This window comes from Terrapene carolina, unplaced genomic scaffold, assembly GCF_002925995.2.
Source record: "Terrapene carolina triunguis isolate 2854851 unplaced genomic scaffold, T_m_triunguis-2.0 Scaffold231, whole genome shotgun sequence".
Taxonomy (NCBI): Eukaryota; Metazoa; Chordata; order Testudines; family Emydidae; genus Terrapene; species Terrapene triunguis.
Window position 1 is genome coordinate 16,604,968 of NW_020664582.1, and position 26,785 is coordinate 16,631,752.

A 26,785-nucleotide genomic window follows, 5' to 3' on the forward strand; every position below is an offset into this window, starting at 1 on the left:
CAAAGGGGTTATGGGTGCTCAGTGCTTCTGAAAATCAGGCCTTGGGGCTCTGATTTTGGGCACCTACAGACTAAAGGTACCCTAAATTAGAGGCCCCTTTTGAAAATCTGGGCCTACGTTACTTGCCCAGGATTACACGGCAAGTTAATGATGGAACTGGGAACAGAACTCAGATCTCCTGCTCTCACCACTCAACCCGCTGCTTCCTGAATGGTGTTTGTAAAGAGCAATAATTCTGATACAACTGGAGGCTCCTAGCCAATCAGAATACAGAGCTACTTCCCCTCAAATACAAGGCTGCTCTCATGAATAAAATTCCACCACAGCATCACCAGTTCTACCCTCCCCGGTCACTCCCCCACTCCCATCTGCCTCCATTGCTACCCAAGAGTTTGGTATTGAACAGATTGGTGAAGCACGAACATACGCCTTTCTCCAGAAGCCATGTTTATATTTTAGACAAGGCAACAAAAATCCAGGAGCCCTGGAAAAAAACACATATCTGTATTTTGTTTAATTTCAGAGGATAATCTGGCCGGAGGTGCTAAGTGGCATCACTGGAAATATCATAAATGCCATTGCAAACTATGTCTTTATCTACGTGCTGGACCTCGGAGTCATGTGAGTAGTGCCTGAATATTTGGAAGACAGAAACTAGATGTCCAGCTATGGCTCGATCCTGAGTGGTACTGATTTTGGGGGGCCAACTTGAGACCTCCTTTCAAGGGGCTTGGTTTTTCAGAGACCAGATGCTCAGCACTTCAGAAAAATCAGATCCCTTTACAGGTGTCTCAAGTTGGGCACCCAAAAGCATTAGCCACTTTTGAAAAATCTTGGCCCAAGTGAACAAATGTGACGGTCACGGATGGCTACTGAGACACAGCTTGGATCTCTAGAGGATACTAAAGCTCTCTTAACTTGCACATGGTTTCCAGCTGAGGCCAGTGGGACTTTGCTTAAAGGATAAAACCAAGCAAGGGCCCAATATTTGGCCCAGTGGTATGACTAGCTCTCTTCATCCAGAAAACCAGGCCCTGAGGCGATCCATAGGGATCCCATTGGCCATTGCAGAAATGCAGTCCCCTCTCACTGGGTACGTTCACCAGATACAGAACAGACACTGCCCTGACGTCCTTTCTCTGTAAAACCCCCACTTGCTCTCTCAGCACTGGCTGTGACGGAGGCAGGACTTCAGGACCCAAAAGCATTAGCGTAGGAAGTGAAGCAGCTGTGAGTTCCTGTTTGTGCAATGCTTGGGAGATGGAAAGTGCTGTTGTAGGACGGAGTCATTTATCTGGGTAAAAGCACAGGGCAAATATACACACGCCAGCTGGAAACTGACTGGTAGCAAAGGGTTCCATGGAGCCTTCTGGGATAGGGAGTCCCAGCCAATCAGATCGTACCTAGTGAGATGTTCGTGCCGTAGCAAACCAGCCCGTGAGGATAAGCAGGTGGGGTGCTAGTCTAGTCCATCCACCCCAGCATTCTGCCCCCTGAAGGGACCGATTCCTAACGCTTCAGAGGGAGGTGAACTCCCCACTCACTGAGTACCCGCTCAGCAATGCAACGCTGGGTGTGGAGTGGGCGAGATGCTCTTGTCGTCTGCGCAAGTGTCTTCGGTTCAGCTCCTAAGTGAGGCTTTAGCTGCAGCTAGAGCAACTGCCGGCGAGACAGGGCTCTCTCCAAGAGCAGAAAGTCCAACTGGCTTTCTCTGTCCCTTTTGCAGGGGTTCCGCCTGGGCAAACACTATTGCTCAGTACACTCAAGCCATCTTCCTGTTCCTGTACATTGTTGCAAAGAAGCTCCATGTGGAGACCTGGGGAGGTGTAGTATCTTTCTGTTATGCTCTCGTGTGTCTGCAAAACTCTCTGCTTCCCATGGGAGACCCTCTCAGCTCCCCTTCCATTGATTTTAATTCCGTGGGTGAGAAGGGTTAATATTAACCTTGGTATAAGCCTGTCTGCCAGATGCCGCGTTGTGTAAGTTACAGCTCAGATCGACAGAGCGTATCACAAATGCTGGGTGAGCCTGGAAAGAAAGTCGTGTCGGTGAGCAGCGTTCCTGGGGAACTGAACCTCGCTTCTAAAGCTGCCAGAGGTCCCCGTGCTGCCATCAGAACAGCACCCGTCCCATCCTGCTGGCTGTTCTGCGCGGGTGCAGGAGTCACCCGTAGAACTGGGGTCTTGGTTTGAGAGTGTCACTTAGGGCTCTCTGGGCCCACTGGGATGTGTTAACAGACAAAGCACACTCGCCCTTGCTGGAGTTCCTGCTGAGGTTACAGCGCGGCTTGGGAGGGCCCATTGAGTACAGAAAGGGTGGCAGTTTCCCCCTGGGATTTACAGAAATGTCCAACCTGGTCCCTAGCACTCTCTCTAACATGGCCTAGGCCCCGAAGAGATTAGGGCCAACTCCAAACGCTCTTGGAGTTTGGGTGCATCTGAATCGGGGCTTTTTCTCTTTGCACTTCGCTTGCTCTGGAAAGTGAAAATAGACCCAGTCAGTTTCACTTCCTGGTTCTCCATGTGCTGACCCCCCAGGCTGACTCTTTACACCCTTCATCTTCTTGTCCCAGGCTGGTCCAGCGAGTGCCTCCAGGAGTGGGACACCTTCATCGCTCTGGCTGTGCCCAGCATGCTCATGATATGCATCGAGTGGTGGACCTACGAAATCGGAAGCTTCCTGATAGGTTAGTGATGGGAGGAGCATGTTGATGGGGTGCTAGAAATATCATCCCCAAGGAGGATCACCACAGTGGTTCTCAACCAGGGGTACATGTACCCTTGGGGGTACTCAGACGTCTTCCTGGGGGTACATCAACCCAGCTAGATAGTTGCCTAGTTTTACAACTGTCTACATAAAAAGCACGAGCGAAGTCAGTACAAACTAAAAGTTCGTACAATGACTTGTTTACACTGCTCTATAGACTATACACTGAAATGTAAGTACAGTCTTTATCTTCCAGTCGATTTAGTTTATAATGATACGGTGAAAAGGAGAACAGCAGCAGTTTTTCAGCACTAGCGTGCTGTGGCACTTGTGTATCTTTGTGTGGGATGTTGTAGGCGAGTAGTTTTTGAGTGAGGGAGTTTTTAAACTTGGGGTACGCAAGACAAAGCAGCCTCCTGAAGGGAGTCCGGACCGGTTGAGAGCCACCGATCTGCTGACGTTTCACCTCCTCTTGAAAAGGCTCCTTTTCTGGGGAGCAAACGACACAATTCTGACGTTTCCCCCCGAATTCAGGCCTGCTGAGCGTAGTGGAGCTTTCCGCACAATCCATCATTTATGAGGTGTCCACGGTGTCGTACATGGTAAGAATTCGGGGTTATTATTTACGTTCCTGCACCACCTAAAGGCCCCCCCCGAGAGAGCCCCCCATTGTGCGGGGCGCTGACAAGCCATGCGAGACAGCCCCTGCTCTGACGCGCTTACGGTCGAAATAGGCAGAGGAAGTGTCCACAGTGGGCAGGGTGGGGGGCGAGGCCCAGCGAGACTTGCTCAGGGTCGCACAGGGCATCTGGTGGCAGAGCAGGGAGTCAACGCCAGATCTGAGTCCCAGGCTCAGTCGAGAGGGGCGAATATCTGCATTCACTTGTAGCTGCTCCGGCCATTCCCAGGAAGATGCTCCGTGGGGGCGAGGAGGGACTCACAAGCCTAGCAGCAGCCCCCAGGCACCTTCTACACCGTTCCTTAAACCTGTTCATCCAGCAAACGGAGCCAGCCCCTAACTAGCCCTGATGGCGCTAGAGGCCACCAGCCTAAGGCAGAACGACACCAACGCCTGTCACCAGACAGCCACTCAGACTGAAGTTATTAGCCTTAGCTACAGTCAGTCCCAAACATGTCCCACATCTGGCTCCTGGGCCCAGCTTCCACAAGTGCCCAGACCTGTGCCTGTCTCCTGCTCCTGGCCTGTCAATCCATAATACCCAGCAGTTTGGGGTTTAGAGAGACGTTATCAGTACTCCCCAGCCGTCAGGCAGGCCAGTGTTCTCCCTTATTTACAGATGGGGAAACTGAGGCTGGGAGGTGAAGTGACTTGCCCAAGCTCACAGATGGGAATCGGGGTCAGAGGCAGGATGAGAGCCCCTGCCCGGGCACCGATTACACCTGGCTGTAGCCCCTCCCTCTGCCCGACCTCAAGTTTTGCCTCCTGCTCTGCAGAGCTCTCTCCACATTCACTTTCATGAGCTCACGGCCGCCTCCGAGCGATTGTCTCGGCTGGAGGGGTTGTAACACTTGTCCCCCTGGGTCGCTGTCGCCCACGACGTCCCCTCCCCAGACCAACGTGTGTTGGTGCTTTGGGATTTCAGATTCACTACGGACTCAGCATAGCCGTCAGCATTCAGGTGGGGAACGCGCTGGGCGCTGGGAACATAGAGGAGGCCAAGAGATCTTCCACCACCAGCATGCTGTGCACAGGTAGGTGACTCTGCACTGGCTCCACCCCTCCTCGGTGGCCAGGGAGCGGGGGCTCAGTCCACATGCTCCGGTGCCAGTCAAAGCGAGACGCTCATGGCTCTGCCTAGTGCCGGGCATAGCAAGGGCAGCTGTTTTTGCAAGCTTCCTACACCGATCTGTGCCAGTTGCACCTCAGTTCTCCCCTGCAGCGTCCTGTTGTTTGCAGTCGTGGGATTCAGCCGGACCGCCTGCAGTTATTTAGTGATTTGCACACCTAGGGACCAGGGTGACAGCCCCCGTTTTGTTTACGCTTGTGGCCTGAGCCAGGTTGCTCAGGCTCTGACAGGAACTGGGTTTCACGTAGTCGTCAGCTTGTGCTTGCTCTGTTCGACTGACTCCTGACTCTGCTTTTCAGGGTTTCTTTGCCTGGTGGTGGGCGTCATATTAGCAGCCACAAAGGATGTGCTGGGATACATATTTACCAGTGACAGGTGAGTTGCTCCGATCGGTACTACAGTCCTTTCAGAACAAAGATGACAAGTCACTATTAAAGATTGAGCCAAGGGAAGACTTGTTTGGAGGCTTAGAAGAGCCTGCTCCCAAGCCCACTGAAGTCAGGGGAAAGGTTCCCAGTGACTGCAGGGGACCTTAACGCATGGGGTGGACACACTTGCCTTCTCCTACGCTCAGTCTCCCTTAGTCATCCGAGTACAAAGCCGGGATCTCACTGGAAAAATGATGCTGCATCTGACCCGGGCTTCCCTCGAAAGAGAGCGCGCCTTGGTGTATGTTCCTCTTGATTTGAATCAGAGTGAATTTTGTTTCGGGAGACGTCAGCTGATCAAGTCACAGGGGAAAGCCTGCTGTGAAAAGCGTAGTTAGCAGGGCGGTGCAGATGCCACCCGGCCCAACTGATTTTCCTGATCACACACGAAGACGCCCGAAACCCTCAATCGCTGGTTGAAGGCCAGCCAGCCGAGGGCGAAAAGCGATTTATGAGCGGCTGACTTTTCCCAATGCAGCAGCAGAAACGAGGCTCAGAACTTCCTGTAACTCACAGTTTAGTCCCAGCCTGCGGTACGGCCCTGTAGTACCGTTGGGCTCGGTTGCACTGTAAAGCGTGTGCTGTAAGCAAGTCTCTCTCCGGGCACGTTGGTGCAAGCCTGCGAGGGTCAGCAGGTTGTACAGAATGCAGCAATGTGTTAGGGGCACGAATTAGTTGAGCTGTGACAGATGCACTTTATTTCTAAGCCTGATTGCCTCCTTCATTCCTCAAACAGAGAGATCATTGCCCTGGTGGCTTGGGTTATGCCAGTGTACGTGGCCGTCCACGTGTTTGAAGCCGGCTGTGTAAGTACTTCAGGGAATTAGCTGTGCTGCTGCATTTGCTATCAGATGGTATTTCTGACACTGGTGGGATTCAGTTCCAGGTTGATCAAGGAGAGAATTCAGAGCTCATGGCTAAGAGCCTGAGTAATGTCTGCCTCCAAGTTCACAGGCCCTAGGGACGGACTCGGAGGAACGAATACATCCGATGTAATGGGGAAACTGGCCAAAAGGAAAATCATGTAATAGCAGGGCTAATAGTTTATGGTGCATTCAGATGGAAGGGAGGGGGTAGGTATGGGGAAAGAAGGGAAGGAACGCAGGAAACATTCCCTACCTTTGGGCCTACAGGAATTACTGTGTGGATCGTCTGTGAGCAGGAGACAGAGCAGTGAGTACAGAAGAGAGACAAACCGTGGTCATTTGGAAGCAGCCCATGGCTGCCAGGGGCTGGATTGAAGAAAGCAGGTTCTCCTGGGGCGAGGCTGTTATACAAGCTTCCAGGGGTTACCAGCTGCCTGGCTGCAACCAGCCATGAAGTGAGGGCTCAGCTGTGGTGAGGGTGTCCCGTCCCCCCCGCCCCCCGGGGTTCGATAGGGGTCAATAAGGACAAGTAAAGCAACCAATATGTGTGGGCACCGAGCCTAGGGGTCTTAGTGCAACCAGCACACATCCTTCAGAGTCGTCTTGTCCTCCCCCCTTGCAGTGCATAACCAGCGGCGTGCTAAGAGGCGTGGGGAAGCAGAAGATCGGCGCGATCTTGAATGCTGTTGGCTACTACGCCGTGGGCCTGCCCTTGGGAAGCGTGCTGTTGTTCGTGGCCAGGATTGGAATGATAGGTACAAACATCGGAAGGGGGGGAAAGGGAATTGGCCCTTTAGCCCTGGAAATACAGAGGCCAAAATCCCAGGGCAAAACGAGCCCAGCTCCAGATGTTCTAGGTTAGACGCCTCTGGTCGTGTCCCAGGAGCAGGGCTGAGTCGTTACCCTGCCTTTGGCCATGTCTCTTGCCTGCTTTTTTTTTTTTTTTTCCCCCGGGGTAAAAAATTTTTTGCCTTTAAAATGCGCCGAAAGGTTACACCGTCCTTGTGCTGGCTGGTGTTGGTAGAGGGGTGGGGTCGGAGGCCGGGGGTGGGTTTCGAGGGAGTGGGTTTGGGACATTGCGCCTGTTTGGTGCATACTAAACTCAGCTGAAATGTGCTTTAGAAGCAACGATTCCAAAGCCAGAAGGGACCCCAGTGAGCTGTCTTCTGTCCCTTCGCCCCTCCTTGAAACAGCCCAAATTCCATCCAGCCTCCAGCCCCCCCAAAAACCCAACCCCCTCACAGCCCACATCTCGCACCCCCCGCCTCCCAGAACAGTTCCATCGCTGTCTGACAGCCCAAGAAAAATTCCATCTCCCCCCCAAAAAATGCATCTCTTCCTCCCCACCCCCCAGGGGTGCTGGGAGCCATTGACCCAAACTGCAAACCCTGTATATAATGGAAACCACTTCAAGCCAGGGGCTGCGGCCGCCCCCACAACCCCCCTAGTTCCCTCCCCCCCACAACCCAACCTCGGCTTCAACACCAGTGTCCTCTCCAGCCCCCCCCCCTTCCATCTCCCTCCCACCACCGTATTCATCTACACCCTGGCTGGTTAACACCCCCTTTCCCTCCTTACCTGGGGGAGTCTGGCAGAAACAGGAGATCCCCTAGGCTGGCTGGGCCGCTCAGGGCCTCTCCCTGGCTGGGTTCCTTTGGGCCTGGATCTTCCCTTGGGAGTCCCTCCTAGGATTGGGGAGGAGCCACCTGAGCAGGCAGGTGTAGTATTAAGGGCCCTGACTGTACTATGCAGCAGTGGCCACTAGGTGGCAGTGTTGCGCAGCTCCCCACCAGGTACAGCGAGGCCAAGCATATGGCAGGAGCAATTCGGAGCAATTCCCCAGTTCCCTGGTGGCCCAATCCTAAGTGTTCGGGCCCATACTGGGCGTGTGTAGGCAGCAAAGCAGCGGGAGACGCAGGCTTGCAGGGCCAGGAGGAGATTCCATCTGAAGTGTTTCTATAGCACCTGCCACCCTAGCTTTCATCTGGGGACCGAGCGAGTGCGTCCGGTTAACGCCAGCGTTTCCTCTCCCAGGCCTCTGGGTCGGCTTGCTGATCAGCGCCTTTATCCCAGCCAGCTGCTCCGTCATCTACATTGGGCGGATGAACTGGAAAAGGGTCTCCGAGGAGGTAACCAGCTTTACTTTAGTGTATTGCAGGTTGTATCTGGCATGTGTACAAGTGGGGGGCCGGGGGTGATGGCGCAGACCTATTAGTGAAACATCTTCGGGTCCCTGAATAGCGGTGACTTAGACAGCAGCAGTGGGCTCAGTGCAACCCTTGGGTGAGGTTCTCTGCCCTGGTATGCCGCCATATTGGCCACTCGTGCCTTTAACAGCTCTGACTAAATATTAATGTTAGAATCACGATGACTGGCTAACACTCGTCACCGTATCTATCCCTCCTGACTAATCAATAATCAGTTACTCCTTTAGGGGCCTCCCCAGTCACTCTTCTCAACGCGTTAACCACGAGTGGGATCGCTCTGTTCCCATGGCAGGGAGCCAGCTGGCCATGTGGTTAAAGGGGAAGGGAAGGAAGGCCTCTTCCTGGCCCTGTTCTGAGTTCCACGGAGCTCCTGCAACCTTTGCTGCCAGCCTGAGCACACAAAGCCCAGCAAAAGGTGCCAGACCCCGCACTGCTGAGTGCTTCCATGTTGCAGGAGAAGGCTGGACAGCACCATGAAAACTGATCTGTAGCTATTTTGGCTTAATGCAAGGGGTTGGTGTGGCCAGAGATTCTATTCATGATTTGGGCTCCTGCTAGTTTTTCATATATAGTTTAAAGCAGTTCAGGTTACCTATAACTCACTGGGTCCTTGCGGGGTTTTAATGCCAACTCTGGATAGAGAGCTCATGAGCAAACCAGTTTGGATAAAACACACACAAGCAACTTAAACCTCTCAGCCCTTGGATACTTTTTGGTCTGGCTTTGCTCTCTGGGTTCTTTCTTTACTCACAACATCCACGCCAGCAAAAGCTCCATATTCATGTAACACAAATCTCAGGGCCGGGCAGTAATAGCTCCTGTGAGACAAACTGTATATCTGAAAGGTGATAGTAAAACTTGCTTTTTAAGACAAATACATTTTCCCTTCCAACCTGCTGCATATAACAGTGATCGTCTGAGTACTGTACAGTGTGTTTCTGTTCCTAGGCTCAGCAACGGGCGGGTGTGAGCCAGTTGGCCAGCAACGATTTGAACTCAGCTCCTGTCTCACACAAGATGGCGCTCCCCTCTGGTAGGGAACAGGGTTGATTTACTAATGGCCTAATATTGTGACTAGGGTGACCAGACAAGAAGTGTGAAAAATCAGGACAGGGAGTGGGGGGGTAATAGGAGCCTATATAAGAAAAAGACCAAAAATCAGGACTGTCCCTATAAAATCGGGACATCTGGTCACCCTAATTGTGACCTGCAGATGTTCAGGTAGCACATATATGACTCCTGAGTAACTGAAGTGCTGCCCAGTGGGTAGCTAACTAAAATCACTCCCGTTCTCGGCAGGTATGTTGGGCAGTGTGTGTGCACGTGTCTAAGCAGTTTGGGGGAAGCTGATTTTAAGTGCGTTGATTATATAATGGGTAAAAGCAGCATTACCATGCTCTGCACTAGTGACAGTGCAAGCCACGCTAGGGCTAGTGTTAGGAAAGGAACCCTCAAGTCCCAATGTGGAAACCTGACATACCTGCAGGGAAACTAAGGGTGTCGCCGCATAGCTCTGGACTGAGTGGACTCTCGCCCGTGCTGGTTTAGAGCTGCTGTCTCTCAACCCATGAAGATCTAGGCTGCTCACCAAGTGGAATTTCTAGGCACCAGCAGCAGTAAGCTGAGCCCACAGCACCTGGGAGGGTGGAGCCTGTTCCCTTTTGCAGCAGGCCTGCAATCCAGCTTATCTTAAAACAATAAACGGGTTTTAAAGAGCAGACAGCAAAACCCCTCCTACTTCTAATAAGTGCTCGGTCTGCTCAGCTCTATTTTCCTTTGCACCCTGTACTGAGGGGCGGGCACAGGGCTCTTCCTGCGGGCTTTGGAGAGGAGGGAAACACCAGCTAGAAGAATGGGAATTGAGGCGTAAAGGCAGAAGAGGAGGGGATCATCTGGGTTGTAAGGAAGCAGTTTAAGGACAGTGCTCCCAGAGAGATATCTTCAGCACTGGGCCAGGGAGCAGTTTCATTTGTGAAGTCTCTGCCGGCTGTCCTAGTGCTACCAGCTGGCAACTCAGTTCTACAGCCTGAGCAGTACCACTTCCCCCCCCCCCCCCCCCGCTGTGTTGCAGTGGAAGCAGAAGCTCCGAACGGCGTTGTTCTGACGCGCATCACTAAGAACGAGGGTCAGACGTACCAGCTAACGCTCCAGGAAGCCACGCCTGCCCTTTCCACTGTGGGTGAAATGCTGTCTGTGAAGCAGCTGATCATACGGCGCGGGCTGGCCGTCACCGCAGCTATTGCTGTACTCGCAGTAGGTATTCTAATAAGGGTCATTACTATCCACCACTAGCGTCACGCTAGGGGTGTGGATAAAGGGAAGGAGGCCCCTTCTGGCTCACTCGGTAGCTGAAACATGGACCCAGCTACAGACGACTAACGCTCCACAGGTCCTACTGTCACAGCAAGGGCAAAGATCCCACTTCCTCAGAAGTAGAACTGACCAGCAGTATGAGTTGCTCTACTTGGTGCCCTTGGAACCGGCCACAGGCTGCTATGGGAATCTCATCCCACAGCTGGCTGAACAGGCTGGAAATACTTTGGAGGACTGCCCCTCTCTACCCGCAGCAGCTTCTCAAGTGCAAGCAGTGATAACTTATCACCACCGTGAACTTTTATTGCTTGTGATCAGATAGCAGCAGCAATAGCTTGTGTGTACAGGACTGCTGGCATGGTGATTAAATGGCATTTAATGATGAATAAATCTCTCAAGCTGCCAGTTAGGGTATTGCAATGGCTCCTCTGGTTTGAAATTCATGTTGGTGTTTGGCTGCCACGGCAGAAGACAATCACTGAGCTCTAGTTAGCTGTGAACCTCTTCAGAGCATATTCTCCATCTCTGCTCTCAGAGTGGTGTATCTGCTTCAGATGCATGCTGCCTGAAAGGACTGCTCCATACGGGGAGAGACAGTTGTCATGGAAGGAACAGCTTTCCAAAGGAGTTTGCATTAGCATCAAATCATTTGACAGAGGAACAGTGTGTGCAGATCTCTTTCTTCCTCACCTCACGCCTCTCTATGGGCAGGGAGGAGATTTCAATAATATGGGTAGCTCGAGCATGAAGCTTCCAGTAGAGTTTTGCTGGCTCCCTCCCTAACCTGTAGTCATACCCAGCACCAGGCTATACTAACAGACAGAGCATGAAAGGTTAATATCTGTAATAACTTACCCCTCAGAGCACTGTTCACCTAGAGGTCAAAGGGCTTGTTCTGGGGGGGAAATATTCCCAGTTTACAAATGGGGAAAGTCGGGTGAAGAGCCTTGCCTGGAATCAGTGGCAGAACTGCACATAACCCCGGTTTCCTGACTCCCTCTCAGGTACTTATCTATATTGCCTCCTCTATTGAGCCAACCAAGCTCCATTCATTCTTGTTTGTCAGCCAGTGTTTATTTAGTACTTTCAAAATCTATCAATTTAACTAAACAGCATACATTTCCAGCTACTGAACAGAAGGCAAATAATTTTTCAATATAAATTCTTTAGTTAAATTTAATAATAAGGAAAATATACTGTTTAAAAATATTTATTTTAAAAAGTTGGAACCTCTTCTAGTGCTTAAGTTTATCCAATCTCTTCCCCTTCAGCTGAAATAGGTCCCTTGTTAATTAACTGGTGTCTTCATAAGATAAGGTATACTTCACTTGAAAGTATGTTCTGGCTTCTCTCCAGCAGCAAATAGAAATATGTCAAGAGTGAATTCTTTAGTTCCTAATGCTCTAAACACAGCCCCTGCATCACAAAAGGCAAGCCGGGCAGATAGGAGCACAGGTGACTGCAGCATTACAAGACAGATACCTTGCAACCCTCTAACAGTTGTAGCAGGTCTTTCACTTTGGAAGCTGCAGCCAGTTGAATGTGCGGTCAGATTAAATCACAGGGCTAACGAGTGGACAATCTTTTTTTTTCTGGGGGAGATTCTAGGGATACATGTCCTGGGTTAGAAGGTGAGCAGCAGCCTCAATGTACATTTAGTCAGAATTAGTCTTGAGTATTAGTAAAATCTGTCTCCACCACACCAGAAAGGAAGCCATAGAAGACTAATTACAAGGTGTGGAAGATACTTGCAACAACACCTGGCAGGTACCATAAAAGGGAAGAACTCTAAAGAAAATGTATCTGCCCATTAAGATGTAAAAAGGCTACCTCTGTTTTATTTTGGGCTTTTACTCTTTACATTAAGTGTATCAGGTCCTGATTTCCCTCTTTTTGGAGGACTCTGGAAAAATCATTGGAGGAACTGAACGGTGATGGCTAACAGACTGAAACGTAAGCCCAAGTTCTACTTCTCCAGCAAAGACTGGGCGAGCTCAGGAGGTGACAGTCCTGAGAAGACATAAGCATGGTCTTGATACAGCATGGAGTAGCAACGGAGGGTGCTGCTGCTTCCTGCTTTGCAGTTCTCTTCTCGCTGGTTGCATGACCAATACTTTATGCCCACTGCTGCATTAATCCCTGTATTGCCGCATGGCTTTTCAAATCAACATGAAGTGCTAGCCCCAGCACTGTTACTAGCTAGTGCATTCTTACTTTACTTCTCATTGCTTTGTGCCCTTAATATTTCATAGAAAAAAAGTAAAACTCTCAAGTTGAAAAAGGTCATTACATAAAGTGTGCGCTCAGAGTACAAGTACTGCGGATTGGTTATAGCAGGTCAGGTCACTTCTTTTCTTCAAGAGTAGGCCACCTGTGAAGGCAAAGAAAGATCTTGTATAACTTCAGCAGAGAGATGGAATAAATTCCAACTCCTAGATATTAACAAAGGTGGGTGCGCATTCCCCACTTGAACAGACTCTGGATCCAATAGGCACTGCTTTTCCTGGCCCCCTTGTCAGTCTCTTATTCCCTATTCTCACCCCCTTTTGACTCTTATTTTGAGTACGGTGTAGAATCCACAGCCTAGATGCTGCATGCAAGAGAAGAATCAGCTGTTCACAACCCCATGTGACCAGGCTGTAAGGGTAAAGAGTCAGAGTGATGGACAGAAGGAAAGCCTGCATCACTCCACGCAGTACCCACATCCACGGCTCTGAAAGATTCCGCCCTCTACAAGCGGGGTCTGTAATACGCCACACAAGGAAAGTCCTATCTTGCTTCAGCAGGACTAGCTGGGCTTTGAAACCTGCTGCTCCTGAGCGATGACTGAGCCAGCACAGTGTCTGCAGTGCCAAGACACCACACAGGGCTTTTCTCTTCAGCACAGGCCACTGATTCTGGGAAAACCCAAACGTCGCCCTCTTCACTGAGCCGGCACGTAATGAGGTGCGGGGAGATGGTAGAATAAGGTTTTATTTCAAAGACAGAGTTGGTCACAGACTGGCACAGTAGTTTAAGAGGGACCTCATCTCATAATGCACGGTAACAAAGAATTCGGGAAGGGACAGAAAACCGTGTGCTTCGGGGCTCAAGCCAATCTCTGACGAGTGGAGACCTAATGTGGGCAACAATTAGCCTGCAATTGCCTGATGTGGGGATCTTGCATCTCTGGCTGGCCATGGTCAGACAGGATACGGCACTAGAGGGACAGTGGATGTGATCCCCAATGGCAATTCCAATTCAACCAGTCTTTACTGACATGCTGATCTAGTATTACCCTTCCCCTCAGCCCGCAAGTCTACCCAGGCTGTGGCAGGAAAGATTCACAAGTTAGGGTTGACATTATGCTGTGTGGCATGACAGCACACGCAGCCCCTGGTTACCCTCACTTCCCCCAAGGCAGCGTGTAGTGCAGAGGTAGCCCCACATCCACATGGAGAAGTGATTTGTCCAAGGTTACATGGGCTGTCTGCAGCAGAGCAAAGAGCCAACCTTCCCCTCCACAGTATCCCTGTAAGCAATGCACAGCTACAAATGCCACATATTCAGTTCATTAGCCAGGCAGCCAGCCAGCCAACTACTCCCAAAGAAAGCTCTAATGGGGAAAGAGTGGTGGAAGCAGCTCTTGCAGATCCCATCTAGCCATGTCCCAACCCGTTCTTCAGGAGGAGGACTCAGTTTCTCACACATTACGCATCAAATTAGAGCAATAATGGCCTAGCAGACTCAGAGGATTTGCCCAAGAATCAGCTCAGCCCTGTTACCGGTTTGGATCCTGCTAGCCTAAGTGAGATCGAAGCAGATTTGAGGGCTTCTGGCTGGCCCTGCTTTCACACAGATCTCAGCTCAAAAGTTACAGTAGACCAGCTTCCAGGAGAGGAGCAAGGCTGGGAAGTGGGACCTCCATGCGCTCACTGGGCTCAGAAATAAACCCTCATTGAAAGCACACAATGGTACAGAAAACCAGAGCCCCAAAGCTCACCTTTATCACCGCAGCCAGGATGGCTCCCAGCAGGGCCAGGGCAATGAGCCCCAGGCGGCCTTTGTTAAATCGCTTCAAGAAGAAGAACTTGGCCCAGTCCAGCTTCCTCTGACTGTTTGGCGGGTACCGGATTTTGTTCACACTTTCCATCGTCAGAGACTTAATTAAGCAGGAGCGGCGATGGGAGAAGGTCTCAAAGCTGTGTCTGCCATGGTAGTTGCCCATTCCACTGTTCCCTGAATGTGTCAACACACACACTAGTTAGCACGCAGTTGGTTGGGCAAGTTAATCCGTTGGGCACATCCAGGCTAGCAGTGCCAAAGACACAGAATATGCACCGTAGACAAGTTCCTTTCGAAACCCAACTCCTCTTCAGTAACCTGCCCTTTGTCAAACCTTTGGGGGTCTAAGTCCCATTCCCAGAGAACCGGTGTCTGCACCACACCAGGACCCCTTGATGGCACTCTCAGCAGAGGGACCAAGGACTGAATGGGCCTGGAAACGGTGTTAGCGGCTCATCTGCAGAAGAGGTCATTCCAGGCCAGGGTGGAGGAACGTTGGTGCAGCACATGTGGGTGTGCTGGAAGCTGCCTATGGGTGCGTGTCTACCTGTTCTGAGGATAAGCGGGGGGAATTCAGGCCAGCACCTTTCTACGGGAACCTGCTGTCTGTATTTATTTAAGAGGGACGAGGGGCCTGCTGTACAGAACTCCAAGGCTCTGATCAGTCACGTGATCATTAGAAAGAACCAGTGGCTAAGATACAGAGAGCAGGACTACACAGCACACTCATGGTTTATTACACAGAGTTCCTGTAACTCACCGACTCCACCGAAGGGCAGATCTGGGAGAGTGTAGTGCATAATGACATCGTTTGCAGTGACACCGCCGCTGGAGGTCTCCGATATCATCCTTTTGATCAACTAATAAAACACAAACAGACGATACAATGCCAGATAACCTACCAGCTGTGTTTAATATAAAGTTTTAGAGGGATGATCAACACCGTGATAGAAACTATCTTGACAAAGAAATTTAGGGATGATGGGAACCCGCTCATCAAGTTTACTACCTGTGGCTTCAGAAATGTTCTGTTTCTCCAGACATTTAATGGGGAAATTTTTTTTGAGGTGGAAGTCTCCAAAACAGCACCATGTAGTGTTCACGTAGCACCCAACATTTTCCTTGGCATCTTGTCAGATTACAGCATTGTGATGAATGCTTTAAGATCACCACTAGAGAGTCAAGTTTTAGAAATGTTTAAAGGGACAAATATTTCAAAGCTAAATGCAGTGAGAATCAAGAGGTGAGAACGGGTGGATGATCAGGGTTACATCACACAGCTCCGGAATTCAGCTGCTAATTCATCAGCCCTGACTAAGGAAGGATTGAAAAGTTCCCCTGAGAGAACCCAGAGACTGGCCAACTAAGGAAATGCTCTAATAAGCCACCCGTAAGAGATGCAGATTTTATATGGCTATAAATGCAATAAAATCTCAGCGTGCTGAATTAGCAGCTGTATTCCAAGGGCTGGCAAGCAGGCTAACTAGGGCCAGGTGTCACAATGAAGAAGTTGGTGCTGACTGCACAAGATCCTTTGATGCTCAGACTTTGAGATGCCTGATAACTGTCTTTTGCAGGAGGAGCTACCCTTTGTACAGAGTCTTAATACTCTGCATTAAGAGTTCTTTCCTGTTTTAGAACTAGGAGTTCAGATTCAAGATGACAAATTCTCTTAGCTACACAAGTACAACCCCACGGCCCTCAGTGGAACTGCACCAGCAGCTGGGTTAGACTTCGCTTTCCCAGGCAGACAGACACACACACCCCTTTCCCTTTTGCTTATAATGTATTTGGCTTTATCACGTTCCCACTAGCAATAGCCGATTCGGTGGTCTGTACAAGAGCTGTACTAGCTAGAATCTTTGCAAGTCCAGAGGCCACAACTTCCCTAATATTGCATTTAAAGATTACCAGCCTTTGTTACTGACTGTGTCCTTACCTCAGCTAGTATTTCAGTCTCTGCTACGTTGCCAAGCTACACATTCTTACAGAACACTCTTCTGGTGGTGTATGAACAGGCCTGACCCATTTCGAGAGCCCGGTCACCCTGAGCTATTATGACGAGCAGTGGAGTGGTGGGAAGCCACCTGTCAAAATGACCCATCTATGTTGTGTTCCCACCTGGGTGTGAGGGCAAAACAGATTGATTTAATCTGCCACCATTAAGGATCGGGGAGTTCCAGAAGCTTTGGGAATATCAGATTCCAGGGGACCCAAGAGCGGGGATTTAACAGGAGCTAAAGCCAAACGCACTCAATGAAGCAATGCCAAGGATGAACCTGGCTCTGTGTTTATAATGTGCAGCGCAGAGTTGTGTGTCCAACTCTGGAGCCCAGGACCTACCTTTTTATCATTGGAAAATAAATAAAGGGCGAGCGGCTTCTCCCGTTGATTTATGAACTGAATTGCTTCATCCGCACTCTTTATAGTCACGATTGGAAGGAGGGGGCCAAAAATCTCTTCTTTCATGATCTTGGATTCTGGGCTAACATCAGTGAGTATAGTCGGGGCTACGACAGACAGGGGAGAAGACTGAATTAGGACATAGGGAAATAAATGCTCTGCTCAGGAAGCCCCACCCACTCTCCTGCATCTAGCTCAGCAGTGGTCAAGCACAGCTAGTATCCCCATCTCAATTTTCAAAGAAAATAAACGCCGTTTTGTTGGTCTAGTCAGGTGGGTATGTAGCCCATAGGGCCAGAGTAGCCTTATTTCACTAGCAGTAACGCAAGGAACCTACAGGCCTGCATCCTGTAAGACACTGGCCTAAGCAAGTTAGTGTAAGTAAAGCATAGACCTCTGACCTTTAGCACAAATAAAGTGGTCCAACAGTTGCCCTAGATTTTGAGGAACTGGGACTAGCTTGCTTATGAGAAAAGTTGACATGAGACTGAACAACCGCAGGAATACTGAACTGATACTAAGCTTGGATATTTTCAGAGAGGATCGTTGGCAGACATCTAACCACAAATTTGCTTTAGCAATAGGGATGAGTCAATAAGGATGAATATGCTAGCCTATCAGGGAAAGGCACCCCAATATTATGAGGGTGAGGAAGTTGGATATGGACAGAGGAGGCAGAGTTTTTGTATGAATATTCAGGCTGATTCCCAGGCCTTATATAAGCAAGAACCCACGTGAAGAAGGCAGCTAGCCCACCAGCCTTCAATCCTTTATCACCTATCTTCAAGCACCGGGGATCCGGACCATCAAACCCATTTTGCATGCCAGAGACAGGGCTGGTCCTTTGTCTCGTCTCTGACCACCAGATCTCCAAGAAAGGGGTGTGAGTATGTAAGTATGAGCATATGCTAGGCAAGGAATAACGGTTAAGATTTCTCTAATACTCTATTATTGATATTTGCTTCTGTGGTTTGGAGCTTTCTTGTCTCTATTAATTGTATTAATAAAGGTGGTTAAGGTTGTGTTTTGCTCTCCAGGTGAGTACCCTTCCCATACAGCCTGGGGTTCCCTACAAGATACTGAACTTGTCAGTTTTGACTCTGTTGTGTCTGATCCTGGGGCAAGAACCATAGGGGTCTCCTCTCTTTAGCTGAGTACCAATTGGCATTTATTATAGGACCAGGCTACAATATGGATCATTAGCAGTTAGGTCAAGTGACTTGCACAAGGTCACACAGGAAGTCAGTGGCAGAGCAGAGAACAAACTCAGGTTTCCTGGATCCTAGCCCCACGCTTTATCCCTTTTAAAAAGGGAAGGCAAAAGGCAGACCTCATGCCTGTGGTGTTGGCACCACCTGAGCACAACCAGAGGCTTTGCACCATGGTGTGACTTCCAAACAGGTACCACAAGTCTCTTTGTGACTTAGAAGAGATTTGTACAGATTAACAGGAGCCTGAGAGCTTGGGGGGGAAGGAGGGAAGGGAAGACCTGAAAATGAGGAAACTGAAGCTGGTCTGTTATTCTGCCATTCACCAGTGCTTTGTTCATACTAGACCTGAGGAGAACGAATAGCTATATCAAAACACTGAAACAGCCGCCAAACACCTGTCCCGTAGGAACATTAGGCTGCAGTAGGAGGAGATATTCGCTTTTTATTTTAATCATATGCACCAACTGGATTAAATACAGGTGAAATGAGCCAGAAGTCTGACTACACATCAGCTCAGAGAGGAGAGGACGCTAGCTGGCATAAGGATCACGGTAACACCTATATGCCACCCTCTTGTCCCAAGCAAATGTAGAAGGAATACCTATAAAGCACGTAGCCTCATCAGTCTCCCCTCCGTAAGCTATCTTCTGTCCTTCCAGCAGTGTCACGAGCCTTTTAAAGTGGTGCTTGTTGACAATCCTTTCATAATCTGGAGATTTTTTTATATCTTCCCCATGGAATTCCTGTAAAAAAGAGAAAAGAAAAGGGGGTGGGGTTTAAAAACGGGACATGTTTGATCAATAATCTGGCACCTCCCTCCCTAGGCCAGGGTCAGCACAGCCATCAGCTGGACTACTGCAGAGGCTGCAAATCCTGTCATTACTTAGATGAGGCCATTTCTCAGCCTCGGAGGTGCCTGTCATTTCCTTGAAATGTATTAGTGTGCTCTCCGCAGGTGTGGATTTCCAGCTACACTTGCACAGCACAGATCTGAAACGCTACAGGCTTGGGAAAACTGAATCGACATTAGGAAACACAAGCGGGACCGTCTAACTAAGGCCTTGGCTACACTGGCGCTGTACAGTGTTGCAACTTGCTGCGCTCGGGGGTGTGAAAACGCCCCCCCCTCCCCCGAGCGCAGCGAGTGCAGCGCTGTAAAGCGCCAATGTAATCAGCGCCTGCAGCGCTGCACGCTCGCTCGCAGCGCTGCAAGCTATTCCCCTTGGAGAGGTGGAGTACTCTGGCGGCGCGACTACACTCGCGCTTCAAAGCACTGCCGCAGCAGTGCTGTGAATTCTCAAGTGTAGCCAAGGCCAGAGTAAGTCCCCAGACCTGGCACTGCTACAAGGGCTTTGGAGTTGTCAAGCAGTTTACAAACATTCCAAGGCACACACTTGACATCATCATGAGCCTGAAATACAAGAGCAAAACACACACAGCTACAATTACAGGGAAAGCAGCCACAGAATTGCAAAGCACACGTCACTTAACACTTACCCTGAGAGTCTTCTTGATATTCTCCACGACTTTGTTCTGGATGGACTGGTCACATAGGATGTAATCGGGGGCAATGCAGGTCTGCCCACAGTTCATATACTTCCCCCAAGCTACCCGTCTAAGGAAGGAAGAAAAGGATTGATCTCCATTTACTAGTGTTTTACTGACAAAAGGAGACATCTCTACCTGGAGCACTGCCGATGCACCACACCCATCCCAAACCATTCTGAAGTGATTACTAGCTTGATGTTCAGCATCTCCTAGGAGCATGGCTCCCTGCAGGAGGCTGACTCATGGTGGGGAGAGAAGGAATGTTTCTTACCAGAGACTACACCCCAATGGTGCTCTTTTCTGGTGCTCTGTAAACACATTTTGAAACCTAGATAAACTGATCTCATTGGAACCCCCATTAAGAGTCACAGGATTCCCCCAGCTGATGCTGACAGGGGATTCTGAAGCCAATGCTGCATGCAGATGTTAAAAAGCAATGGCTCAAAGGCAGCATAAACTCCAGCAATTCAAGAGCACCTGAACCCTGCAGTGTTCTGCTTTAATTAAAAATAGCCAAGAGTTAGAGCAAGAGCCTTGAACAAAGTACAGCAGCTATCTTTCTGTAACATTCTGCATCAGCATTGGCTATCAGTCGATCATATCGATAGGCTGCAGCCTTCCAAAGTCTCTGCCTAGCAAGACCGTTAGTACATGTTTGTACAAACAGTGCAGGTTTTAGTCTCATTTTACAAGATTAAACAGGAGCACAGGCATGTAAGCATATATAGCTGGATGTTCTGGGAAAGACGGTACCACCCACCAAATCCGGGAAAGTCAAAGCGAGACTTCAAGTGGGATTAAAAAATTCAGTGGCTGCAATGACTGAAACGCGACCTAAGTCACGTGTGCCATGCTATGCTCTTCTTATGTTAAAGAACTCTGCGTTCTTACAATTAACGCAAGCCTTGGGGCCCCCATACGAGATACTCAAGCTCTGCTCGGGCAAATGGAAAACTGAGTCATGAGCGTACAATATAATATGCTGCTTCTCCACAACTTTTCAATCTGACCCATTTTCTTTTGCTCTGCTGCAGGAAAAATGTTAATACCCCAGCATCCATAATAAGCTGAGTTACTGAATTAGGCCTCTAACAGCTGCTTTAAAGAATGTTGCCTCCTTTTTTAAAAACAGAGCTCTCTAAATATTTGGTTTTGTACTGCTCAATCATTCACAGAGCAGGGTCCCATCAAGGCACGGCAGCTGCCATACACGAGTCTGGGGGAGTGTTCTGAGATTGCTGTTGGGGGACTCTGGACTTGTGCCCTTTGTTCTAGATTCTGCAGGATGGCTGTGAAACTGAATGGGACGATACAAACAAAAATCCAAAACCACAGCCTGGATCCTGCCAGCTACTTGCACATGGAGCAACTTGCAAGATTGGGGTCCATTTAAATAACGAGGGGGCAGGTTAAGCTAATTTTTGCACCCTTTAAAGTCTCCTCCCTCGCCCAATGCGGACAGTCAAGTATAATCAACTGTGCAAACTGCTACATCCAATGTATTTAAACTAATTAGATAAAAGCTTTTAAAAAACATTAACAGAGCCAAATATGCTAAAATAAAAGGTTCATCTTTCAGTTTCTATTTGCCAAAACTCAAACAAGCAGAAGTGGGGTCAAGTGGGAGCCAACCAAAACCCCCAGACAGAGAGAGAAACCAGCGTAGGAAAGGAGAGTCTGGCCATAAGCCGCCACCATAGTCAGAGAGGCATGCGTCCAACTGTGAGAGCCACAAACACTCCTCATGGACTTCTCCCCGCCCCCAGCAACTGACCCCCTAGAGGACGAGCTCACCTGCAGGCAATGTCAAGGTTGCAGTCCTTATCAATGTAACACGGACTTTTTCCACCCAGTTCAAGAGTGACAGGGGTGAGGTGCTTGGCAGCAGCTTCCATGACAATTTTGCCCACGTGGGAACTCCCGGTATAGAAGATGTGATCAAACCTCTCCTTTAGCAGCTCAGTTGTCTCCGTGACCCCTCCATTAATAACTGGGTACAGGTCCTTCAAATGCAGGCAGAAATAGCAAGATGTTTGTGTAACTGACTTGACTTTGGTGCAATAAATGTCAAGAGATTTGTAACACTAGATCATTACTTTGCTGTCACTGCATGACAAGGTCATTGCAAATGCAGAGCCACCATCCCATTTGGACGGTTTGCTTAGAAATCTCAACACTGCAAAATGTCTCCCACACCTGATGTGAGCTGTTAACTCCAGATCCAGAGTCTGACTCCTGCAAGCAAAGCACCAATTGCTTTAACAAAGCTGCAGCCACTTGGGGGACAAGTATTGCCAGTCCCAGGTTACAGAAGCCAAGATGAAACCAAAGCCAACAGCAGCAGTTTTTAGTGCAGAAATGGCATTTGTTCTTAGCTCTTGGACATTTTTACTGATCATCGGAATAAACACCACAACAATCCAGCATGATGGGAAGTCTGGTTTACTTTCATGGCTTCATTATCTTTAGAGAACTGTCTGAAGAGGCATGATTGCAGCATCGCAGGAAATACCTGCAGCTGTGTCTCCTGGGCCATCTGGCTGTGCTCATTAAAGAGTGCTGACATGCTAATGCTGCCTGTGGGGAAGAATTAAGCCTCTGCTGCTGATAAACCCCACTACCCAGAGTTCCTTTAGCAAGGCATGGACTAGACTAAAGCGTTTACTGCCTGCCGTTCCAGCTGAAGGAGCCTGTTCTCTTCTAGCCAGGAACTCCCATCCCATCCCGATTCTTCAAAATGGCAGACACATGCCTGTACAGTACCTAGCATGACGGAACTTGGATCGGCAGAGCCCTGCAAATCCGCGGATATCCACTTTATGTCCGCAGACAATGTTTACGGATGGAGGCAGATCCAAATTTTATGTCTAGAGCCCTGCAGATATCCACTTCATATCTGCAGATATCCACGGATCATGATTGTGGATCGTGGATCAGATACGGATACAAAGTTTGTATCCGTGCAGGGCCTAGGCACTACAAGACAAATGAACAACAACTAGAAACAACAGAACTGTCAGGAGTGTTGGCTTTTACTAACCTTGTCAATATACTGTGGGATCAGCTCAGCTACAAGTTTTGCTGTATTTTCACTTATCTCTGAAGGTTTGATTACTACAGCATTTCCTAAGAGACAAAAATCAGGACAATGTGTTGTCTGCTTCAGCCTGTAACACACTAGGGGGAGAAAGCATGACTGTAAAGGCCAACAAAACAAGGCATAAGGATTATACCATACCTGCTGCAATGGCCCCTATTAGAGGCTGCATAATCAGGACAAAGGGGTAGTTCCAAGCTCCAATGACCAGGACCACACCCAGCGGTTCATGGTGGATGTAGACCTCATCTGTCAGCGTCATTATATTCTTGGGAACAGACTTAGGGGCGACCCATGTAGGAAGGTTGTCCACCATCAGGGCAATCTCCCCCAACACTCCCATAATCTCGTAACTGAATGCATTGCATTCGCTCTGTAATAAATAACAGGGTGCTCCGTAAGTGAACGCCAAAGCAATGGGGCCATATTGACCCCCCAGAGCGAGAAACAGGATGATGGCCCATACAATTAGCACAAGCTGAAGGCGACTGTCCGTTCTAGGGTCCCGTTCGCAGCGGGCACACGCACACATGGCACAACAGCGGGGAGGTGATTGGGACATTTCCCCTGGGGACACATTTATACCACAGACGTGACTCTGCTTCAGTGCCTATACATGGAGATATTCCGATCTCCTAGAGCTGGACGGGACCCAGAAAGGTCATCGAGTCCAGCCCCCTGCCTTCGCTAGCAGCACCAAGGACTGATTTTGCCCCAGATCCCTCAAGGATTGAACTCACACCCCTGGCTTTAGGAGGCCGATGCTGGAACCCCTGAGCTATCCCGCCCCGCCCCGCCCCGCCCTGCCCTGCCCTGCCCTGCCCCCCCTTTGGCCTCAGCCACATACACCGTCAAGGGTCTCGCCCTGACCGGAGCCGGAGGAGCAGGCGGCGGGCGGGACTCGGCGGCTCCGGCCACCCCCGGCCTGAGGCGTCTCGCCCTGGCCCCGCGCAGCTCGGGGTACGTTCAGGCCCCGGGGCGCAGGCCGGGCCCAGCCGGCCCGCGGGGACACGGGGGGTTCGGCGGGCGGGCGGGGACCGGGCACCTTGTGCAGATCCGCGCGCAGGGCGGCGGCGATCTCCGGCTCCTTCTCCTTCACCATCCGCTCCAGGGCCCGCAGCTGCCGCAGCCGGAACTCCAGCGGGCGGGACCGGCCCGAGCGGAACGCGGCCCCGGCTCGCGCCACCACCTGCTGCCGGGTGTCCATGGGGAGCTGCCGGGAGAGCGCGGCGGTCAGAGGCGGCTCCGCTCCAGCCCCCCCCGCCGCCGGGGGCCCCCCCCCCCCCCCCGGGCAGGGGGGGGGCCCCGGGGGGGGCCCCGGCCCCCCCCCCCCCCGAGAGAATGGAGGGAACGCTAGTGGAACCCAGCCCCCCCATAGAGAGAGAATGGAGGGGCCCCTGGGAGGGACTCAGGCCCCCCCCCCCCCGAGACTGGAGGGGACGCTAGTGGAACCCAGCCCCCCCCCCATAGAGAGAGAATGGAGGGGGCACTGGGGAGAGTGAGCCTGATGCCTCCCCACACACACCCAGGGAACGGCGGGACCCCGAGGCCCCACCTGCTCCCAAGCACGTGGAGTTTGTAGAGGATCCTGGCCGTGGGTCCCTGTCAGGGTGTGCACTGTGTCGGGGTGGGTGCAGGTCCCCGGCAGGGTGGGGGGTGAGCAAGTGCAGTGTTGGGTGTGGGTGGGGGCAGTGTCAGAGTGGGTGCAATGGGGCGGGGCAGGTGCATGCCCCCATCATGCAGAGCCAGGCACCAGCCCATAACACCTGCTTTATTCCATCTGTCTGTGGCTTCTGCAGCCCGTTCTGCCTTTTTTAGGGCTGATTTTCAGAAGCATTGAGCACCTGCAGCCCCGTGACTTTATTTGGAGTGGTGGGGGCTACGTACCCCTAAAAATCAGGCCCTTAGTGCCCAGATTGCACCCGGCCCTGTGCAGCTGTCAGTTGTGGCACAGATAGCGAGTCCCTGCCTCAGTATGTCTACACTGCAGCTGGTAGCGTGCCTCCTGGCCTGGTAGACTGACTCCAGGTAGTGCGCTAAAAGTAGCTGTGTGGAGGTTGTGGAATGGGCTAGGCCCCGGCGTTTGAGCCTGCCCACCCACCTGGGTCAATACTTGAGGCCCTAGCTTCTGCCAGGTCTACAGTGCTATTTTTAGCACGCTCGCTGGAGCAGAGCTAGCCCTGTCTGTCTGGGAGGCACTCACCCAGCTGCAGTAGGGACATACCCATAAGGCCTGAGCAGCACGTATGATATAGAACAAGCAAAAGGAAGCATACAGTGTTTGGATCTGAATTTCACAGAGAGGTGCAGTTTCAGCTGTCCTTGGGGACAGGGGCACTTGATGTGCAGCACCTGGGAGGTGGAGGCAGGGGCCTAGGGCAGCAGCATGACAATGGATACGAGATCAGGAGTAGACAGAGGAGGCAAAGCCCTGCATTTGGGCTGGAAGGGAGGGACTAAGTGTAGGAGAGATGAAGGTAGAGACAGAGAAGGGTGGAAGAGATAATGAAGGAGCCATTGCAATCTAGGGCACGGGGTAAATTACTCTGCAAATTTGCAAACACCACTAGGGCCCTTACAGGTTCAGGTATAGCAAGTCCAAGAGGCTTGGTCCTGCGCTTGAGTCAATATTTGCAGAGCATGTAGGACTCATTTGAACAAACAGGTACATAGGCATTTACATAGAGCTACCTCACCCCTCCCAGCAGGTATAGCCGCAGCTTGGCGCAGGGAGTTGGCATCTCTGCCAGTGCCCTGCAGCTGTTGGCAAGGCTACTAATCCTCTGCTCATTAATTTTGAGATCATGAAGTCACAAGATTATGGCTGCGATTGGGGAATAGTTAGCAGGGGGCAGAGCGACTCCTGAGCACCAAAGGACCCTATGTTCATGCAAATAATAGCAAAAACCTATGGACAACAACACGCCAACAGAACACAGCTGCTTGACCTATGGCACTCTCTCTCAGTAAGTCTATTTCAGAGAGGTCCATGGGATACCAGCTGCTCTCTTGCCAGTTCCCAGGGCGAGGTAGGGCAGCTGACAAATCTGCCCTGCCCACATTCTTTTCCAGACTTAGGGAATTTATTTAAACATATCCCCCCCACACCCTCATGTTTATTTAAATGCTACCAAAAAAATTGTAAATATTAAGAATGAATTTATTTTGAAGTGTGGCACCATTCACTCTAGTGGCTGGGCACCCACCCTGCAAAACACAGCTTGATCATTGCAAATTTTACAATGATAGGAGCCCCTGGTTATAATGAAGCCATTTGTGTTCACAGAACAACTTCACTGTAAATGGAGACTTCATTCAATCTGGGATCACCCTCTCCCCAGCCCACTCTATTAAAACAATACAGGCATTTCATTCTACGTCTCTGTATGTCAGAGTTTACTAGAAGCAGCTTCCACTACATAATTAATACCTAAGCAAGAGGAGAAAAGCTAGTCCTGCAAAAGCTCTCTTCCTTGCCTGAGAAAACAAAGGGCAGAAATTTCATAGTAAATAGCCACAGTGGCTCCCCTTCCCTGGGAGTAGGTAGTTTGCTATTAAGCTTTAACAAAAGTGGCTTGTTATGAAAAGACATTACCTTAAACGCAGCTTCTCCCCGGACTGCTCGACAGCAATGAGTGCAAAGAACACAGCCCTGCCCCTGACACCTCCCTACTTTGACTTCATCCCTCCCACTAAGGAAAACTGGCCCCAAGCCCAGGGTCACTTGTATAGTATTTGCAAGAAAACAAACATCTTTATACATAATTGTGGGCCGTTAATATTTAGTTGCCAATTATTTTCTTGCCTGTGGTTCTTGGCAGGTTCTACAAAGTCCAAAGTACATTGGCCCAGATCCTGAAAGGTATTAAATGCCTAACTCCCAGTAGAATTAGTGGGAGTTAGATGCCAAAATCTTTCAGGATCTGGGCCACTGTTCCCACCTTGAGCTCCTCAACATCTCAGTTCCCACTCTCCTTAAAATCTTAACTCCATTCCCTCCAGGTCTCAGTCCATCTCACTTGATTTCCTGGCTGCATCTCAGAGGATTTTCTTTCACTGCACCTATGTCCGAGAGGAGAGATTTAAGGAAGAGGGAATGGGCAGAGAGGGTAAAGAAGATAAAGACAGGAAAGGAAGAAAAGATAATCAACAGA

The 26,785-nt window shown here is 50.3% G+C and overlaps 2 protein-coding genes across 2 annotated transcripts in view; one reads left to right on the top strand and one right to left on the bottom strand.

The window, feature by feature from the left end:
* Nucleotides 1-10,307, top strand: part of LOC112114495 (multidrug and toxin extrusion protein 1-like) — a 13,979-nt gene extending 3,672 nt beyond the window's left edge. Inside the window, 11 exon segments of the mRNA XM_026656565.1 lie at nucleotides 417-621; nucleotides 1,727-1,824; nucleotides 2,573-2,686; nucleotides 3,241-3,308; nucleotides 4,311-4,419; nucleotides 4,814-4,889; nucleotides 5,679-5,748; nucleotides 6,431-6,563; nucleotides 7,843-7,937; nucleotides 8,964-9,048; nucleotides 10,087-10,307. Coding sequence (XP_026512350.1) covers nucleotides 417-621; nucleotides 1,727-1,824; nucleotides 2,573-2,686; nucleotides 3,241-3,308; nucleotides 4,311-4,419; nucleotides 4,814-4,889; nucleotides 5,679-5,748; nucleotides 6,431-6,563; nucleotides 7,843-7,937; nucleotides 8,964-9,048; nucleotides 10,087-10,307 — 1,274 coding nt within the window.
* A 1,083-nt stretch (nucleotides 10,308-11,390) lies between these two features.
* Nucleotides 11,391-26,275, bottom strand: ALDH3A2 (aldehyde dehydrogenase 3 family member A2). Its single transcript, XM_024211208.1, has 11 exons — nucleotides 26,227-26,275; nucleotides 23,677-23,844; nucleotides 22,773-23,004; nucleotides 22,575-22,660; nucleotides 21,329-21,537; nucleotides 19,484-19,601; nucleotides 18,588-18,729; nucleotides 16,716-16,882; nucleotides 15,133-15,232; nucleotides 14,311-14,546; nucleotides 11,391-12,699 (listed from the first exon to the last, which is right to left on the bottom strand). The coding sequence occupies exons 2-11, from the start codon at nucleotides 23,836-23,838 to the stop codon at nucleotides 12,685-12,687; spliced, it is 1,467 nt and encodes a 488-aa protein (XP_024066976.1). The 5' UTR covers nucleotides 23,839-23,844; nucleotides 26,227-26,275; the 3' UTR covers nucleotides 11,391-12,684.
* Between the last annotated feature and the right edge of the window lie 510 nt (nucleotides 26,276-26,785).

What these genes read in the sequence shown, in the direction of transcription:
- ALDH3A2 (XM_024211208.1), bottom strand. Translation starts at nt 23,838, where the DNA reads ATGGACACCCGGCAGCAGGTGGTGGCGCGAGCCGGGGCCGCGTTCCGC. An exon ending in TGCGCGCGGATCTGCACAAG is followed by an intron (nt 23,005 to 23,676) that starts GTGCCCGGTCCC and finishes TATTTATTACAG; the next exon opens with AGCGAATGCAATGCATTCAG. An exon ending in TCCCACAGTATATTGACAAG is followed by an intron (nt 21,538 to 22,574) that starts GTTAGTAAAAGC and finishes CTGCATTTGAAG; the next exon opens with GACCTGTACCCAGTTATTAA.